This window comes from Arabidopsis lyrata (genome assembly GCF_000004255.2).
Source record: "Arabidopsis lyrata subsp. lyrata unplaced genomic scaffold ARALYscaffold_1, whole genome shotgun sequence".
NCBI classification, from domain to species: Eukaryota; Viridiplantae; Streptophyta; class Magnoliopsida; order Brassicales; family Brassicaceae; genus Arabidopsis; species Arabidopsis lyrata.
Window position 1 is genome coordinate 12,420,125 of NW_003302555.1, and position 20,306 is coordinate 12,440,430.

The window sequence follows — 20,306 nt, forward strand, 5'->3', positions numbered from 1 at the left end:
GTTTAGTTTTAACACTCACTTGACAAAGAAGATTGTTCTGTCTCCGGACTCTCCTCCTGCTGAATTCTCTTTTTATCCTTGCCAGACTTTATCTCACCATAAAAGTAAGAGACAAAACCCCAAAGGGAGAGAGCTAGAGAAAGTCCCTTCTCTGCTTGAAACTTTTCATGGTAGAATATAACAGCTAAAACCTCTGTGATTGGCAAAAGCACTGATATCATAATTCCCGAGACGAGAGACGATGTGCAAAAGATTAATCCAATGGCTCCCAAGAAGAAGCCTTGCCATATGATGGCTGAAAACACAGCCACCACATAGAACAGTGCCTCTCCAAGCTTGAACTCTCTTGCTTCTTTTGGTAAGGCCTGCAAAAAAAGAGTGAAGGGTTCAAGTCTCTGTTAAAACTCTTTTGCAGGTTTGTAAGATTCAAAAGAGTGACTAACCTTGAAATCACCAGCTATGAACATACCGATGACGCTGACAATAGAAGCAAGGAAACACAAAATCAACTGGAACTCGAGCACGAGAGTATAGCTCATGGGTTGCCTAGCTTTCTGATAAGCAAGTTCCACTAATGGCAAGATAAAAGCATACATAACAGCTGCAGCTACAGTCATCAAGAACCCAATAATGTACTGCTTATGAGTCTCATGAACCGGCTTATCAGTTTCGGTATGCATTCCCAAAACCGCAGCTCCAACGGTCAACAACACAACAGCATTAATGGTAAAAGGAGTGAACTTATGTTTAACCATGAAGAATGAGAAGATAGCTATGAAAGCTAACTGTGAAGCAATGATGAGAGCAGCTGTTGAAACTGGGAGATAAGCTATACCATATGCATACAAGTAGTTATCAAAGCCTGAAAGAATGCCTATGAAAACAGCCACGATAAGAAGACGCGGTTTGATAAGAAAGAAACTTGTATCATCACCCACATTGTTGCTTCTGCGCCGGGCAATGTAAGAGAAGAGCAATGGGATGAAGATAACTGGAAAGCCAGCAGTTTCAAGAAAAGTAGAGAACCAAATCCTTTTACCACCATTGTTGAAGTAGAGACGCATAATCAAAGGACCTCCACAGTTTCCTATGGCTAGAATTATGCAGTTTATGATCACAAGAACCTTCACCATTCTTGTTTGATTTCTTGTGGGTAATGAAACTTTAGGGGTTGGTGCTCGCAGGAGTTAGTAGTTATAAGGGTTGGTGTTGCTGTCTTTTGGAACAAAATGGTGGTTTTAAATTCTGTCTTGATAGATCTTTGTGTTTGTTTTGACCTAGGGAGGCTTCAATGGCTAAAACATGGTTTTTCCAATTTTATACCCACAAATTATGCTAACAGTTAATTTCGTATTAAATCGTAGTAACTATCTTATACAGACCAGATAATATCCATATCTCTAATATTAATTTACGTTTCCATCCAATTCTACAGTTTTGATTCTTGGATTTATTTCTTTCTAAATTTAGACCAATTACATTTAAGAATTTTCAGTTCATCATTCTCTCTATAATTGGAAGACTTAAAGGAGAGTTAATTGGTTCTTTGACTTATCTCTTTTTTTTTTTTTTTTTTTTTTTGTTCCTTCTTTCTATTAGTTCTTTGGTCTATATACAAATTTTATTTCCTGGCCAATAGTAAAAATAGATACAAAACTCATTAATCTTATAAGTGTGAAATGTTTTTTTTTTAATATATAATTGACAATATGTTATGATTTTATCAAATATCCCATCTTTTTGTTGTCATCACTATCATTCTATTTTTACTCCAAGTGTATTAAAATTTTCATTTATAAAATATCTTTAAAATTTATTCATCTACACAAGAACAATAACAAAACACAGAACAATCATACATAATGTTAAAAACAAAACATAACAGTATTGCTCTGTTATAGACCTTCTAAGCAACAGAATCACTAACTGGAAGAATAGGCAGTTCTGTCTCCGGCGGCTGAGGTTTATCAAGAACTTTCTTGCCGGATTTAATCTCGCCGTAGAAGTAAGAGACGAAGCCCCAGAGAGATAGAAGTAGAGAGACACCTTTCTCTGCCTGAAACTTCTCCCGGAAACAAACGACGGCCAAAACTTCAGTCACCGGAAGCAGAACACTGATGAGAACACCAGAAGCTAGTGATGATGCACAAAACACAATCCCTATGGCTCCTAAGAAGAAACCTTGCCATACTATTCCTGTGATCACTATCAATGCATAGTAAAACACTGATCCTCCAATCTTGAACTCTCTTGCTTCTCTTGCTATCACCTACAACATAATATGATGATGATTTAAAGTTGATTCTGAAGTTTAATCATAATTTTCTTTGTTTTATTCGATTATTATTTTTTTAACACTAGAAATGAAAAAGTTTAGGGGCTTGATTTGATTGATTGGAAATCCAAATCAGAATTTTGTGTTATTCAACCATGATTGAAAATACAAGTTGTTAAACCACCTAATTTATTGAAACACAAGATAAAAAGGTTTGAACAATATTTAAATAATGTTTCTAATTAAAGATAAGGATGACAAATCTATGTTTGGAAATCTATGTTTAACTATTTTAAAATATCCAAATGGTTTAGAAAATGTTAAAATACAGATCCCAATAAATTTGGTTGACTACCAATGAATTTGAAATACTCTTTATATATTTAATTGTTTTCAATGGATTTTCTCAATTAATAAAACAAAAGAACAAATCTTAGTATTCCTCATTTCTTGGGAATCCGTACTAAACTATACTATATATCATAAAATGAAACAAAAACTATATAATTTAGGAAAAAAATTAAAATACGGAATCCAAAAACTCGGCTATTAAAGTCTTCATCAAAATCTGCATAATATTTTTTTGATCAAGATCCCTCCAAAGATACCCTTATGCTAAAAACATACCATTAAAAATCGAATTCTTTTACCTTGAAATCTCCAACGATGAACATCCCAACGAGACAGAACAAAGTAGCAGCAACGCACATGACCATCTGAATCTCGAACACAAGTGGGAAAGTGATTTCTTGTCGAGCTTTCTTGTAAGTGAGCTCAACGAGCGGCAATATAAAAGCGTAGAGAACAGCTGCAACCACAGTCATCAAGAACCCAATCACATACTGTTTATGGCTCTCGTTAGCCGGCTTGTCTCCATCGCTGTGTAAAGCAAGGATCCCGGTACCAACCGTCAACAAAACGACGGCGTTTATGGAGAATGGAGTGAACTTTTGCTTGACCAACAAGAAAGCGAAGAGAGCATTGAAAGCTAGTTGAGTTCCTATTATGAGTGATGAAGTTGAAACTGGCAGATACGCTAATCCGTAAGAGTATAAGTAGTTGTCAAGTCCTGTGAGCAACCCTATGACGATGGAGGCGATGAACAGAGGAGTTTCCATGAGGAAAATCTTTGTTTTCGGCGTGTTTTCTGCGTTGTTGCTGTTGCGGTTGCTGCGCCGACGTCTCAGAAAGGAGGCCACGAGAGGAAGGAGGATGATTGGACAACCAGCGGTTTGTAGGAAGCTCATGAACCAGATTCGTTTTCCGCCATTGGTGAAGTAGAGACGAGTTAACAAAGGACCTCCACATGTTCCTATAGTGAGGATTATACAGTTTATGATTATCAGACCATTCTTCATCTTCTTCTTCTTGCTAGCTTCCTGTTTTTGTTGTCCTCTGTTTTGGCCTTTTTGATGATATTTCTCATCAACTCAAGAGGGTCAATGAGCAATTATATGTTTTTTTTGGTGTGTTTTGTTTGTTTGTGGTTTTGGATCGTGTGATACATTATCAAGGAAGTTGGGGAAATTAAAACGGTAGGACATAACATAGCGGGCGCGTTTGCGATTGAAAAACGCTATAGGGCTTGATTGGTTCTCCCGCTAGCACCCGCCTAGCGGTTGTTAGCGGTCGGTTGCGGTTGCTAGCGGTTGGTACCAATCATAGAAACCGCTCCACACCGCTTCGAACCGCTCGAAATCGCTGGATTTCAAAAGCTCCTTCCCGCAAGCGTTTGCGGTTGCGGGCGGTTGCGGTTGGTGTAAAAAAGGAAATAAACTAAAAAAGGAAAATAAATAAATTAAAATATATATCATCATGTCTGATTTATATTCACGTTAATTCTAAAAAAATAATTATTATTTAACTTTAATTTTCTAATATAAATAATTATTTTTGTTTTCAATATAAAAATTTATATGGTTTTTAATCATTAATCATTTTTAAAAAATTTATACTTTTCATAACTATAGTTTCTGGTGTTTTATAATTTTTTATAATCATATATTAAATTTATTTGGTAAATTTTGGTTTAACTGCTATCGTACCCGCTGATCAACCAGTCGTAAATCTTCCGCAAACGCATCCGTTTTCAACCGCTAAACCAGTCGGTCAAAACGCTAAAAAACGCTTGAAACCGCAACCGTCCGCTTCCGCAAACTCCCACAACCGCAACCGCAACCGCTGCGATTAAACCAGTCAAGCCCATACTAGGGTTTTAACTTTTAATTTCCAACTAAGAATGGTCCTTTACTTTATCATGATAAAAAAAAGAGACGTGCTATTTTCTGCTCTATACACATTAAGTATGACAAAACAAAGAGTTGAATTGTTGAAATAGGAAAAAAAAACAATTCTTCACTCTTATGTGTTACGTTAAATTACTTAATACATAATTACGTTAAATTCTTTAACAAAAAATAAATAAATGTGTTACGTTAAATTTTGTTTGTTGTTGAAAGAGATGGTTGTTGTGTCATGTGTATGAAAAGCAAGAAAACAAAATTTCTACAAGAAAAGACCGACGTGCAGATTTAAGTGAAATATCGTTATACTTGGTTTGATCTTTAGATGATGATAGTGTTGTAGAAAAGTAAACTTGATTAGAAATTTATTTTTGGCATCCATTTGTCTTCTTTTGTAAAATATTTAGTCAATCAATTTGCCATACTTAAATACATGGAATGCTGACTTAAGCTACTTGATTATGACTTTTCGCAACTAGTTGTTTCTTAGCTCCATTGTTGAATTCTAGTAGTCTTTGGCTTGAAATAAGTGATTCAATTTATGTTTTATAGTCCAATACATTTAACAGAGTTAAGTCTTCGTTAAAATCTTGTTTTAGGGGTTAATAACTTTTATTAAGTATATATTTTCAATAGGAACCCAACATCGTTAATTATCAGTCAAACTTAATGACGTGACTATTTTGGTAAAATCAATTTTACGAATAAAATAATAAGTAAACAAAAATTTACAATTTAATTGAAAAATCAAATGAATTGATTATATATTTCACTAAAATCAAAGTTGAGGATTTTATTTTTCAATACTTTTGCACAGTTGAAGATTTTTGGACTTTTTCTCATTAATTATATTCGTTTTGGTTTTAAATGATAGATTTTTTTATTAACGGAGTGATCTGGGCCTCGTCATCATTCACCAAGTAGAGAGTATCAGAGGGAACACATTTTAGTTGGATCGTTGTATGTAAGAAATTCTTGGTCTGAAATAGAAGTATTTTGTTGAGACCAGATTAATTTTTTTTGCTAGATATCTATTTTCTTTTGCGACTTTAGTGTAGTGGTTCTAGATCATCCTTTTACTTTCTACAACTCTTGGTGACAAACTTTGTTACGGTTTATCTTAAAATATTTGTTGTTTTGTTTCTACTTTTTAGTGATTGAAGTATTATATTATTTTATAGCTTTAAGACCAAGTCAAAATGGTGGTGTTAGCTCATAATAAGCCAAGATAAAAGTGACTTATGGGATAACATGTTTCTTCTCCAAATTGATGTGAATTCCAAGCTCACTTTATTCCAGACTTGAAAACACTGACGACATTAATTTTGACCCGATGTTCTGTGAGACACATTGGTACGTAAATAAGTATCAATAATATATACCTCTATTCTAGAAATCGGCCGTCTAGACGCTGATCGGAGGAGAACCGCGGTGCTTTTATCTAAATCGGTAAGAAAAATCGCTGGTCTGATTTTTTGTCCGTCTAAACCGCCTAGGCGGCCGACTAGCACGCCTACACGGCGTCTAGCCTCTTTTGTTTTTTTTTAATCTAAAATTCAAAACGTCTTACTTATATTCGTAATTTGTATAAAAATCATAAATTTGAGATTAAAATCTTTTTTTCATGTGTTTAATGCAATTTTAAAAATAATATTATATAAATTTCTTAATTATAATAGATTAATATGTTTTTAAAACATTAAATAGCCCTAAAACTAATATCCGATTGATCCCCGTGTAATCTCCGATTTTTTTGTTAGGCGCTAGGCGCATTTTCACCGCTCGACTAGCGCTTAGATATTTTTTGAACAAAGTAAATAACAAAAGAGAATTTATATTATTTATTAAATATTACCAAAAAAAAACCAAAACTAATGGTCGTTATTGGTTACCAACAGGTCGATTTCTCTTTATGATAGAACTTATAATCATGGCCCAGAAAGATACATTCAATTTAATTCTAATGAATTGACATAGTGGTAGACATATGCATAATGCAATCAAGCAAATACCATAAATTTAAGATCGTCTACTAGAACACATACATAATTGGTGCAGCATACGCACATGAGCCACATGACCACAATTTTTGAATATTTAATTTCTTTAAAGAAGTAAATTGAACACTGAGGTATTAAAGTACAAATATCCAATATAAATTCTTTTACATTTTGTGACCCAAAAAAACAAAAAAAAATCGATAATTTGTCAGAAGACTTGGATTACAATCAAAACCAAGCTCGGATCTCTTTGGTAGATTTTGAACTTCAAAATTCGAAACTATAATTTATTATCCAAGTACAAAATGTTCGTGTGTATATATACATTAAAAAATTGATTTTGAATCCTTAGAATCAAATAGAGAAACAAAAAAGAGACATACTGTGTGGTAAAATTGGAATGTGAGGTTGGTGATGAGGGTGACCATGAAGAAGTAGAAGAACCAACTCTTTATGCTGAATCTGGTAATCTTACAGGCAAATTAGCTTTCCTGTGACCCCTTTGACCAGAGCGTCTGTCTCTTCCTCGTCTTCTAGGCGGCGTTGTGCTAACCGCTCTTCCACTTGACATTTTTCTAGGCAAATCGCTGCTGATTAAAACTGGTGGAGGCGGTGGAGGAAAATTAGGCACCAGAGCTCGTTGCCTTGCAAATCTTTCTTGTTCTGCTCGGTGATATCTCTGCATTTGAGAGTTCGATAAAACAGGTTATGATAAAGTCAGGATCTTTTTAAAACCTTTACTTTTAGGCTAAGTCAGCAGGAGACGAAGAAATCACCTGAACTACAAAATTGCGTCTTTCACAATCAAGGAACATGCTTACTGTCCAGTTTGTTTTTGCTGCAATTTTATCTCTTACAGTTGAGAAACTGATTTGATCTCTTGAAGTGAATCGGTCAACTTCGTTGAACCAAAGACAAGTGAAGAGGTTGCTTATGGGAACATGCTCTCTTAAAATGACACAGCCCTCGGGTACGTCTGCATAGCCCAAACATATAGTTGTCTATGTAACTAGTGTTTGATCCTGAAAAGGGAATTTTAGAAAGAATAAGCTAAAGAAACATACCGCTTGTGATTGGGAGCTTTGCGACAGAATAAGGGGTTAACCCTTCATTCTTGTAAAAATCCACTTGAAAGTCGATAGAAGCATTATCATATTTACCAGCAGCTTTATTTGCTTCGGCTTCTACCAAGACATCAAATCGTTTGTAATGTCTAGAAATTGCAAAAGTAGCATTTTTCCTCCACAAGAACCTGATGAGAAGAGATGTCAGTTAAATTGCTGCAGCCCAGAAACATAATCACCAAGCCTAAGGCCTTCTAAACTCAAACTGCAAACTTATTTGAAGCAATTGAATATTTTTAACATACTTGAATGTTAAGAACAGATAGCAAGCTGATTAAGAAATTCATCTAAGAAGAAAAAGGGGTGGAACTAGCAGCTTCCTAATATGATTAGAGGAATGTTTGGTGTTTGGGAACACTACATACAGCATATCACTAGAGATTTCCTGGGATTGATCTCATACGAGAAAAAATATGATAGGCCTCACCTTTCAAGAATTTGATATGGATCGACGACAAGCTCAAGTTTTCCGTCAATCCATAAAGAATAGCGAGCATTTGGAAACATCCTATGGACAAGAAGCTTGGGCACCTACAAGAGAACAAGGCATCGGCATATCAATAACATTTATATTCTCTCTCTTTACTCTGACCATTTTGGAATCAGCCATGTCCAGTGAGATCTATGTTCTAAATTCAAATCTGAATTTCTTGGGTTTCTAAGAAGAGCTTTTTGCTCTCCAATTAGTAGTAACAACTTCGAGCCTGATCTAAAGCAAAAGGATGTTGGTACAGTAGTGTGGGTAGTACTACAGTACTTTTGGAGAAAGACTAATAATAAGGGGAAATATCTAGCATGTCATTAAGTTCATGTTTCAGTTTGGACTAACTTAATGCATAATATCTTCCATAAAATTTCTTATTCGAAAGATAAGAGAGGTGTATCTACCTTTCCATTGCGCCTTCCATCAGAATAGGGGAGATTATGAACAACAACAACTCTCCATATCCCTACTTTTTTGTTGCCATCAAGGCCTCGTTCTCTCTTCAAAATTGATTCAGTTTCTTCATCAACAAAAATGTAGAAGCAAACTGTTTCCTCCGCATATTTACTGATATTTTGTGGGGCTTTTACATCATCAAAAGCATCTGGAAAAATAATAGAGAGATTCTAATATTAGAAACACGCAAAAATGGGCCTGGAACAATTGACTACAGAACAGAAAAGGATCATGCAAAACACTACCAAATACTGCTGAAGCAACAACTATCCCACGACACTGCTTCATTTCAAGAAGATCTGCCTCATCAATGTCAAATCCTGTATTTCGACCAGGTTGAGGTCCTTTGACAAACCTGATTGAACAATCATAAATAAAAATTCAAAAAAGATGAGACAAACAAAGAAGACAAGGGAAATAAACAAGACCACAAAGATACTTACCCACAATGTACACTCATTGTTTCTTTAATGTCAAAAGAATCATTCCTATCTTTCAATGTAGGATAACCACCAAAATCTGACCCTCCAAACTCTGTCTCTCTGTTTAACGGTTCTTCACATATATACGTTAAGTTCTTAAGAACAGGGGAAAATGACGGGGCATTTGGCATCAATGCAACTGCTTCTTCTACTGGAAGGTAACATACGGGGCATGCTGAAATCAAAACCAAGAAGACAAACCAATACTCTTACAAAACGTCTCTACAACAGTACATCTCAGATCTTTTTTAACCATCACAACAACAATCTTGTAGTGATCTCAGAAAAGAAAAAGAAAATTGGAAAGAGAACACGACTAAATAACTTACGGCGTGGTCCTGTTCTTTTTCTGTCAGCTGGTGGGGGAGGTAAGGTGAAACTGTTACAAGGATGACCTTGAGGAAGCGAATAGCCAAGAAAATGCATAGGAGGAGGAGGAGGGAACACAATAACTTCTTTTGCCTTAAACGATATATTTCCAATATTCATGTTTTGCTCTTCATTTGTTTGTAACATATTTGAATAATTTACGCCTGAAGTGCCATTGAAATGAAGACTCGGAGGACCTTGACCATCTTCACCTAATTACAAAAACCAAAAGAACAGTCACAACCATTTCAAGTCTGATTGTTCATATCTTAAAACCAAAATCTAACCAGGTACATTCTAGCTCTAAGTTATGAATTGCATTACAAAATCTTAGCATTACGATCACCACTACTATACACAACATTTGGCCACAAAAGTCATCAATTCTAAGCCAAAACACACAAGCATACTAAAATTGTTCAGCTGAATCAATACTTATCCCAACTTAGAAACTAAATTCACAAGCTACACAAATACTATAACATTTGAGTACCGAAAATCGTCGAAAATTGATTACCTTTTCCGACGTAAAGGACGCGAAGGAAGACGACGGCGGAGATTAAGAAGAGAAGCAACATGCCAACCTTCTTACGACCAGCGAATTTGCAGATCCAATGTACAATACCTTCTCTATCTTTCTGCATCTTAGATGGTTTGGTGCGCGTCGTCGTCGTCGTCGTGGTAGTGATCTGAATAGGCAAAACGACGCCGTTAAGTCCCGTCTTCTCCAAGGAACCATAGCTACTGGATCGAACACCCAATCCAGTCATCGTTCCCTTTTATCTTCCTCCTTTAAATCATCACTCCATCAGAATCTCCACCAAACTCGAATTCGATGTCTTCTTCACTCGAATTCAGATCAACAAGTTTAAGCTTACCACCAAACGATATTGTTCAAGTGACCCCGAATTCGATTCTGGGTTCTGATCTGCGAAATTGAGCTCGAATTGAATCGAATCAAAAAGAATCAATGAATGAAATGGGAGAAATCACAAGGAAGGAGACACAGATCAAGAGAAATTCAGATGAAGAAGAATCAAAATCTAGGGTTTGTGATTGGTAGATAGGGTTTTTATTCCTCAGAATTTTCAAAAATCAATGAATCTCTCACACAAATGCCATTAACAACAATGGGCAACAAAAAAGTCACTCTCTCGCCTCTCTAACAAACAAAAATACTGTCAAAATTGGACGATGAATAAATACTCTCTATTAAAAATTAAAAAAATGCAATTTGATAAATCTTCTATCCAATTTGTCTTTTTTTTTTTTTTTTTTTTTTTTTTTTTTTGTCAGTGTCTATTTCTTTATATCTTCATTCATTAATGGGTTGTTAATGTATGTAATAAACCTTAATTAAAAACATTGTCTGTAAACAAAAATTAAGATAAAAAAAAAAAAAGAAGGATTGTGGGTATGTGTATAAAAAAATGGGGTCAAATCTGATTAGTGGCTATTAGTTTACAAATTTAGAAATTTAAGCACATTATACATTTGATTATTATAAAAATAAAATGTTGTTCTCTGTTTTTCTGTGTAATTAAATTTAGCTCATCTTGTACTATTACAAAGGACACTTGGCGATTTGTTACTGATGGGCGGGGAATCTTTTAACATATAATTAAGAAGTATAGAAAATTAAGAGGCTATTATTATTTGTACAAACACTCATGTAAGCATCATTATAGAGTTTGTGACAACTAAGATTTTAAAATTAAATGAAACAAAAACATTTGTTTAATTAATCACTACGTCGCAGCCACTTATGAATCATGTCATTATTAGTCGTATCTGTCGCTCTAAATTATAGTACTACTATCGTTTAGTTCTTCGGTTTAATACATTCGTTTCATTATAGTTTTAATGTGTTCTTCATTTCCTTGCACATAATTTAGTCTTTATCTATATTTTGACATTAAAAGATATTTTCTTAATAATATTGATGTTATTTTTTTCAAGTAACTCTGATCTGTCATTATGTACTTTCATTTAGTATTGACCACACAGGCATACTAAAATTGTACTATTAAATAGGATACATAAAGTTTTATTTAAAATATAAAATTGTACTTTTCATTATGGAAAATTTCTATATGAATGGATCTACAGATGTTTGGTAAAAAAAGGTAATGTATTCTTTAAAAATATGAAAACTAAAAAAATATTCAATTACAATATTAAAACATACGTGAGTATATATCTCTCTTCTTTTTTCTGACATTTTGCTAATTATTTCTCTTGTATAGATCATTACATACTGCATCGTAACTTAATTAAAGCTTTACTTTTTATAACAAAATGGGAAAATGAATCTCATCTTATATAAAACACTAGATAGACGGGTTTAATTTTGTAAAATTTCAAATTAAATTTAACGAAAAATTAATTAACCACGTTGTAAGTGAAATTTTTCTTTTAAAAGTAAAAAAAAAAACTATTTACTTTTTCACTGTTGCATTGTTTCTTTAACCACTAAAATTATTAATTCAAAATTATTTCGAATGAAAGAAATATTACATAACAATAACTCATGGTATACTTATATGAAGAACTAAAATTAAAAATATTCATCATAAAATTGGCGAATAAAATCAAAGTGGTTTGAATTAGACACGTTAAAAATATAAAGATGATAAATCGACTAAATCCTTTAGCCTTCCAAGCTAACGTTGCGGGATCGATTCCTATATACTCGATTTCAGTGACTTTATGATCAATCAATAAAAAATGATAAATTCAAAAAATTAGAAGCACAATGATATATGCATCTTATATAATTTAAATATGAACATAGAAATTTCTAAAAACAATTTTGAAGTAGTATAATTAAATTCAAAATATCAAAAACAAAGAAGAAGCATATATGGTTCTTACATATTCAAGAATTTCAAATAAACAATATAAAACTTTACTTAAAGTCTTCACATATTTCTAATTAGAAAATAAATTGATATAAATAATGTAAATTTGTAATTTAAATCATGACAATCTCACAATACTACAATCATAATTGAAGACAAACAAGAAACACAGTTAAGTAAAAAATATTACAAAAAGGAAAAAAAAATTGATCTCTCATATTTCTAATTGAAAAAATTAACTCAAACAAATAATATGAGGATTAATTTAATTAATTCATCACACATGATAAAAATTAGAAAGGAAATTGAGATAAATAATATAAAATTTTAAATTAAATCATGACACATGATAAAAATTTTGACTGATAACGGTTCATGATACTATTAATTACTAACTTTGAGAAACAAAAATATATCATATTAGTTACATAATAACGTATGTTTCCTTTTTAATAAATTTGCCTGATTTTTTTCTTAATTAATTAAAATATATATTTTAAATATAAAACGATATAATTTCCTTATTATTATCTTTGGACATTTTTAAAAAAAATTTTTATAGAAATCTTAATTATTTATAATTATCCTTGTAATTATCTTTTATAATTTTAAAATTATTTAAATATATAATTACTTACAATTATTTTATTTTTTCTATTTTAAAAAATAAATTTTTGTTTTATACGTGTCAAAATCTAAGATCGATAGATTTGCCACGTGTCACGATCCTATGAATTATTAACTTTGAAAACCATACTTTATATAATAAGATTAGATATATTATAACAGATACAAATTATCAAAGAAAAAAATAAAATAAACTAACATATAGAAAGAAAAGGATTTAGACTTTAGAACTATTAAATACGATTAGGTAAACGGATATAATTGGGCAAAGTGAGCTACAAATCCATATACAGAGCCAAAGATCGTGCCTTGTGTTCTGAAAAGTATAACTAAGAAAAAATCTCTTAAAATTATCCAAGTATTTACTGGCTAGCATTATCCATCACGTCAATCAGTTCGTCGAGAAACGTTCCAAGATGTTTTCATGTATAATTAAGTTTTTTAGGTGGTTGCGGTTAGGAAATGATAGTCTTTAAGACATTTGTTAGTATTTTTTGTTCACATGACATTTTTTATGAAAGTAAAATGTGACACCATATTCGATCGATTGATCCACTAGTAATAAAAGAGTTTCAAGCGGAATCAAACATGACACTATATTGCTTCTACTTGTAGGTTTTTTAATTTCGTCTCGTTTCAAAATCGTTCTATGTAGGTTTAGCACGTTATCAGAACAGGTTTGATGTGTACGTACGTGCATAGCTTATTCTGATCTGTATTTGCGTATTAGGTGAGTATGTCGTAAAAGTCAATGGTCAACGATATAAACATGGGATTGACATTTCGACATCAAAATTTTGATAATAATAGTCAACACTTGCAATTACCGAAACCGGAATATACCGGTTTACATAATCGGTTTTAATTGATACAGTACTATTTTCCTCGGACCAAAAAAAAAAAACCAGATTCGTCGCAGAAGAAGAAGAAGAAGGAAGATGGAGAAGAAGGAGAAGAAATGTCAGATTTCGTCAACGGAAGCTGTTTTTCTTGGAGCTCTAGCTCCAGGCGTCAATGTCCGTACTAATTTCTCTTCTAATTGGATGCTTGGTTACTTAAAACCCTAATTTGGATCGTGATTGTTGACAGGGTCCAACATGGAACACACTGAGAATCGCGTTTCTACTACTGGGTCTTTGTCTAGCTTTCATGCTCTCTGTAGCTTTCACCAGTGGCCAATCAATGTTGCTTGTTCATGTTGGCTTTCTCATTGTTATCGCCTCTACTCTCTTTATCCTCCTCAATTGGTATGTCCCCAAATTTTGCCCAAAACTTTAGGCTTATTAGTTGATTCGTACTAGATCTTGATCAATCCTTGAGTTGTTCTATTTACCTAGGTCATTGTGAAATTGAATTAGACATTAGATAAGGGTTCTCAGTTCTCTAGTTTTGTGTTTCCTTAGAAAAGATCTCATCTTTGTGGTAGCTTATTGTGACCCTTTTTGTTCAAGAACATATGCATCTTGCAGAGGATATTAGCTTTCACTAGATAGATGCTTACAATGCCTTTTTTTTTCTGTAGGTTTCTTGCTCAGACTGGCTTAGTACAAGTGGAGACACAAATGCAGGAGCTGAATTTGTCACCGAGTGATAAAACCAAATGATCATGGACACGTTGGTAGAGGCAGACACATGTGTAATAGAACATTTAACAACAGATATATCAAGCAAATAGGAGGACTTGATTTGGTACAACAAGAAGATCCTCTCTTTACTCTTCTTGTTTCTATTGTGGTACATAGCATTTGCTTTCTCTTTACTCTTTTCTTGGTTCTCTCTTCTTGTTTTGTTTTCTTTCTTTGGCTTGGGGAAACAGCAAGGGAACTGAAACAAGAAACTTCATCATGATCAGGATTTGATTTGCTCAATTCTCCAACATTAGTTCCTCTTATTTTGGTTTCGTTTATTTGTAACTGCTTCTGAGAAGCTATTCCAGACAAAGTTTGTTCGTCCCATGTAAAAAATGATGGTTCCATACATATTCTTGTTTATAGTGGTATAATGGCTAATCTAACTCAAATCATTCCCTAAGAAACATACGAACCTTTGAGTTTCCTTTCTTTTTTTGTTTATGTACAACAATCAAACCTTCTCTTTATATGGTTTTTCATTATTGTGAAAAATTGAGCAACAAACACAAGGAGACAAGACAATAACTCAAATTATCACAACTTGCCAACTTGAGACAGTTTCTTGTAAACTCACTCACTCGTGCATCTTTAGTTGTTCATATATGCAGGAGAAGGTCCTCTTAACCTCTGACCATTCTCATTCAGCCAGTCTTTCTCTCTCAAAAATCTAAGAAACGGTCCGGGATCATCACTGAAACCATAAGCATTTGTTGTGCATTGTTCACCCTTGCAGAGCTTCTCTCCTCTAGATTCATGGTCTTCCATGTAGAGCTGAGGGTAGAACGTTGAGTTTTCAGAAGAGATCATCGGTTGTTCGTTTGGTGTCCCGTACCTAGCTGAAAGACTGACCTTGGAAGACCCATGAGCCATAAAGTTTCTCAAATCGTTTGTCCCCTGAGCTTGATACGAATAAGCTTGTCCAAGATTCCGACTTTCTCTGTACCGACGTAACCATTCAGAAGAAGAAATCCCAACAACTGGTAGGTTTGTGTATGGCTTCATGAAACCAGAGAGTTCCATATTTCTTCTGTGGTCATAGAAGCTCTCTGCTTTGTTAGTACCAGCGTCATTATGAAACCAAGAAGCGTCTTCAGGCAGTAGTGGAGCAGACGGAGTTGGAGGTGAATATGAAGACGCATGATGCTCAGCGCTGTTACTGATGGAGAGACTATCAAAGGATGAGACAGGACCTGTTTCATCAATAGGTCCCAACCCGTTTGGTTTACTTAAACCGAGTCGTCCATTCTCTTTGTTCTTGTCAACCACCCAAGCACTCAGCGATGGAGGTTTTCGTGAGACAGTGCCCTCTTCTAGATGCAAATGTTGTGGATCCGCGTCCTTAAGACCTTGCGTGAAGCTGAAACTTTCAGACTCAGTATCCTGTGAGCTATGGTTCACAATGAGTGATAAGGTACGTCTTAGGCTTTCATCGGATGTAGTTGTTTGATTTCCTGAAGTTTTGCTATCGGAGCTGAGTGGCTTTGTTGCAATGCCAGAAGAATAGATTGGAGCAGATTGACACCTTACGAGCGGCTTGAGAAGAATGACTTCTTCCTCTTCCACAGGCACAGATCTTTCATTCTCACAAGGAATGATTTCAACTGGTCCTAAAGTAACACATTTTTTGCTACTACCCTCTCCATTTCCATGAAAGAGCTCTTTTTTGCATTGCAATTCACCCAAAGTTGTGTAGAAATGAGTCAGTTGCTTGTCAAAGAATAGCCACTTTTGAGAACCCTTCTTCTGCCTACTTGTGATCTCAATTGCGGAATTCATAATCCGCTGAAGACGGAGCTCCTTCCCTCTATCAAAACTCTCTCTTAGATCCATATGGCTTGAGAAATCCAAAAGTACTTGTATGGAAGCCAGAGGAGCCAAAGACTTCAGTTCATGATCTTCCCAGATAGGTACCAACATTTTAGCAGAGCAGTTTTTGCCTTTCACCTTTAACTGGTTCAAGAAATCAACGAGTTTGCCAAAGAAGTAAGATATTGCAGTCTCGCTCTTCTCATCAAACCTGCATTCTTCTTCTTCTTCTACCTTGTCAAGCAGAAGCGGTAAGTAGTCTAGAAATACAAGTAGAGCAGGTAAGAGAGGGCAAGAATCCAAGGGACTCGTCTGCAAACATCTCTCAACAACTCGTCCCATGACGATGAACACCATAGTAAATGCTGAATTTGTAAGCTTAACTGCCTCCTTCACGTTGTCTGATCCATTAACCTCGGTTAAATTATGGAAGATGAAGATGAAAACCGCAACAAGTTGGAGCATTTTATACGGTCCCTTTCTCGCTGTGTCCATAAATTGATAAGACTCCAACATGGCTTCTAGATTTTTATCATCCGCTGCAAATGCTGCATCCAGTTCTCTTATAGTTGATGCAAATGCACAACCAAGCTCATCAAAACTGAAACAAACCAGAAGAAGTGAAGAGAAGAACAGTTTTGGAGAAAGGCTCATCAAGAACTTGAGCTAAAAGAGGAGATAATGTTGTACTTCAGTCAAATCTTACTCAAGGTCCAAACTGACCTGGATTTAAGGAAAAAGAAGCTAGTTGTTCGAACAACCAGGGGCCATAAATCAATTCCGGCAGCTTGTTCTCCTTTTGCTTTTGACAAATCACAGTTCTTCAGAGAAACATTTCTCTCCGATGGGTTTAAGTAGTTAAACTGTGCATCAGTAGACAGAGATTTCAAAGGAGAAGACCTGTTCTGCAGTAGTTAAAACAAGCATTTTAAGCAATGTAAGGCAAACACAATCTAATTGCAGATAATAGAGAAGTATCAGTGGATCAGTCACCTTCTCAAACAACAAAACAAGATTGTTCGAAGCACCAGGAAAAGGTTCTTTCACAGCTAAGCTTCTTACACAATGGTACAGAGCCAAGAACTCATCACCAACATATGTCGCCAATACAGCCAGCTACACAAATGTAAGAAAATCACTCAGAAATGGGAAGTGACAAAAAAAGTAAAGGAAGAAGAATTAGTTACCTGGTTATGAGGATTTCCACTATCAGGCCAAGATTTTGCAGCTTCAAGATAGTAAGTAGCTGCAGTTGACCAATTAGGATGCTCATGTGTTTTCAGATATTGTTCTTGATACCTTTGAAGATCTCCAAGACAAATGTAGAAACGATGGCATAAGAATCTGCTTTTTTGCTCTCCAGATTCCTCGGAGAGTCTGTGGTAATATCCTCTGACTTTGGAAATCAGAGTCTGGTAAAACTCGGCCGCTTTTGAAAGAAACAACTTGAATGCTTTCATATGCTTGATAGGATCATCTGTTTTAAGGCCTTTACGAAACTCATCGATGTGTTTATAGTGGAGTTTCCAGAGACAGAACTCTACTTCTTGAAGCTCTTCGTGTTGAAGATTGCTTTTAAAGATTTGCTCGTATGTCGAACCAGCTTTCACGTATAGTTCAGAAACATCGGGATGCAATATACCCTTTGAATGGATTAATGTCCATAGCTGTTTCTCAATGTTGTTAACCTGAGAATAATAAAATGATTCAATTTGTGTGTTCATATACAAAAACAGTAAGATTCTTTAAGCAAAAGCAACAAGCTTTACCTCAACAAGAAAGTTAGGTTTTTGTTTCTGATCAGCTGAATTAGCTTCCATGATGTTTGGAATCAGGCAAGTGTTCGAAATTTGAAGACAGAGCACAAAAGCAGCCTGAGAAACATTGGAAAAACTAACAAAGATTCAGAATTTTCTCATAAACAGTAGAAAAAAGAGGAAGATGAGCATTTCATTGATGGCAAAAGCAAAGATTCAGGACCAGACACAAAGCATAATGCTTGGTCTACAAGAAAACTGAATATAGTATCAAAGTCACAAGCTTTGGGTGAAAACAATGAAACCCAGATGATGAAATTCAAGAAGTACAGAGACAGAAGCATAAAATGGAAAAAAAAACAGAGAAAGAAGAACAACCCACAAGAGATATCACAATCAGAGAAGCAGAGTAGAGAGGGGAAGAAGAAAATCGGAGGAGAGAGTTGAATCTTTCTTTAGACGGAAAACGAAAAGACAAAGAGGAAGAGAGACTTTTCCAGAAGAAACCTTGACGTACGGAGATTGGAACAACAAAGGGAAAGAAGAAGCCAAGCAAAGTGTGTCACATGGAAGAGAGAGATTGCTCAGTTGTGAAACGGACAAATTAAAAAGGTAGCTGATGATGATGTTGATGAATTAATGATGATGATGTTGATGATGGAGAAATGGAGATGCAGAGGTGGATACATATCTAATCCATTCTCTCACTTCTTCTTCTCCTAAGTGCGCTCAACTATTGATTTGTTTCTCCTCTAAATTAATTTTTTAATTTTTCTCCTTAAGTTTGCTCAAGGATTCAACTAAATGATTAACAAAAATTCAAATTGAAATTTGACCCAAAAAAAAAAAGATCGACAAAAATTAATTAATTTTGTTTGGCTGAGTTGTTGAACAAAGATATAATTTTTTTTGGCTGAGTTTCCGAAAATGCAAATTATGCGGATAACTAGAGATAATTGTTGTAAACTGTGTTGTTCTATTGATTAATGAATGAGATTTCGATACATATATATACATGATGAGGGGAGACAAATCCCCATTGGGCTAGTAAACCCTAAAGCCCAAAAGCCCACTAAGTACAATATAGGCCGTCATAAGGAGAATCTTCAAGAACATGGACATGGGCCTTCTAGAATATGCATAAGGTCCACCGTTATGGAGTCCATTTCAACATGTGGTTGAAATTTGACCCAAAAAAAAAAAGATCGACAAAAATTAATTAATTTTGTTTGGCTGAGTTGTTGAACAAAGATATAATTTTTTTTGGCTGAGTTTCCGAAAATGCAAATTATGCGGATAACTAGAGATAATCATATAAGAGATCTCTAGCGTAGTTCATAGTGGATTTTTGTAGTGTAAAACTAGTTCATGCGAAGTTGTTCATTGAATCATTTGTTATATTTTCAAATATTGAATGGAGTTAAGTTCGTTCGTTGTGAATGTTCAAATATATATAAAGATAAAAAATATATATATATATATATATATAACAAAATAATAAAATAAGTGAAGCATAATTTTGGGTGTATTTTTATTCGTGATACCATAATTTTGAATGTTCAAATATATGTAAAGATAAAAAAAAAAAAAAAAGTATAACAAATAATAAATAAGTGAAGCATAATTTTGGGTGTATTTTTATTCGTGATACCATAATTTTGAATGTTCAAATATATGTAAAGATTAAAAAAAAAAAAAAAAAAGTATAACAAATAATAAATAAGTGAAGCATAATTTGGGGTGTATTTCTATTCGTGATACCATATAAAATAGTGTGTTATCAACTGAATTTTGTAAATACAATTTAATTTCATACTATTCGTATAAAACATTCGTATAATTAATATATACTTATCTAAAATTTTGCTACCACATTATTTTTTACAAATGCTCTAAAATTAGACTATTGTAATGCATATAACCCTGTTTAAAAAGGAGTTTAGAGGAAACAAAAGTTAACCACTTTTAAATATTCCTTGACGTTTAAGCTAAATCTTCCTTATCCTAACTATGTTATGACTTTAGGGATATAGTAATCATATGCGAATTAATTTATGTAATAAAATTTATAAAACCATCACTATAGCTTTATAGTGAGCTTTAAAAATAAAACACCCGTTGAATTTGTCAGACTCGATAGTAAAAGAAAATTTTGTTTGACCAGAATTTGAATATATTGCGATTGAAAAAT

General features: G+C 34.1%; 6 protein-coding genes across 10 annotated transcripts; 2 read left to right on the forward strand and 4 right to left on the reverse strand.

The window, feature by feature from the left end:
• Positions 1-3: 3 nt before the first annotated feature.
• Positions 4-1,535, reverse strand: LOC9326828 (purine permease 3). The gene is given in 1 exon segment (XM_021014632.1): positions 4-1,535. A coding segment is annotated over 1 exon segment (1,125 nt). The 5' UTR covers positions 1,134-1,535; the 3' UTR covers positions 4-8.
• Positions 1,536-1,776: 241 nt separating this feature from the next.
• On the reverse strand, positions 1,777-3,856 carry LOC9329574 (purine permease 1). Its single transcript, XM_002893467.2, has 2 exons — positions 2,926-3,856; positions 1,777-2,269 (listed from the first exon to the last, which is right to left on the reverse strand). The coding sequence occupies exons 1-2, from the start codon at positions 3,631-3,633 to the stop codon at positions 1,907-1,909; spliced, it is 1,071 nt and encodes a 356-aa protein (XP_002893513.1). The 5' UTR covers positions 3,634-3,856; the 3' UTR covers positions 1,777-1,906.
• A 2,884-nt stretch (positions 3,857-6,740) lies between these two features.
• Positions 6,741-10,638, reverse strand: LOC9329575. Its single transcript, XM_021013551.1, has 9 exons — positions 9,951-10,638; positions 9,394-9,645; positions 9,026-9,239; positions 8,828-8,937; positions 8,531-8,730; positions 8,070-8,173; positions 7,583-7,770; positions 7,295-7,494; positions 6,741-7,197 (listed from the first exon to the last, which is right to left on the reverse strand). The coding sequence occupies exons 1-9, from the start codon at positions 10,201-10,203 to the stop codon at positions 6,970-6,972; spliced, it is 1,749 nt and encodes a 582-aa protein (XP_020869210.1). The 5' UTR covers positions 10,204-10,638; the 3' UTR covers positions 6,741-6,969.
• A 3,163-nt stretch (positions 10,639-13,801) lies between these two features.
• Positions 13,802-14,900, forward strand: LOC9329576. Its single transcript, XM_002890720.2, has 3 exons — positions 13,802-13,937; positions 14,011-14,168; positions 14,444-14,900. Exons 1-3 carry the CDS (start codon positions 13,860-13,862, stop codon positions 14,523-14,525), a joined length of 318 nt encoding a protein of 105 aa, XP_002890766.1. The 5' UTR covers positions 13,802-13,859; the 3' UTR covers positions 14,526-14,900.
• Positions 14,901-14,956: 56 nt separating this feature from the next.
• LOC9326829 (protein SMG7L) lies at positions 14,957-18,868 on the reverse strand. Of its 5 annotated transcripts, none has more exons than XM_021012571.1 (6): positions 18,633-18,868; positions 18,128-18,232; positions 17,546-18,046; positions 17,352-17,474; positions 17,082-17,263; positions 14,957-16,959 (listed from the first exon to the last, which is right to left on the reverse strand). In XM_021012571.1, exons 2-6 carry the CDS (start codon positions 18,176-18,178, stop codon positions 15,141-15,143), a joined length of 2,676 nt encoding a protein of 891 aa, XP_020868230.1. In that variant the 5' UTR covers positions 18,179-18,232; positions 18,633-18,868; the 3' UTR covers positions 14,957-15,140. The 5 variants fall into 5 exon arrangements, with proteins under 5 accessions (XP_020868230.1, XP_020868229.1, XP_020868227.1 ...); XM_021012570.1 differs by having other exon boundaries at positions 18,623-18,868; XM_021012568.1 differs by having other exon boundaries at positions 18,498-18,868.
• On the forward strand, positions 18,425-18,709 carry LOC110224881. Its single transcript, XM_021012572.1, is given in 3 exon segments — positions 18,425-18,460; positions 18,462-18,654; positions 18,657-18,709. Coding segments are annotated over 3 exon segments (282 nt in total).
• Positions 18,869-20,306: the final 1,438 nt, after the last annotated feature.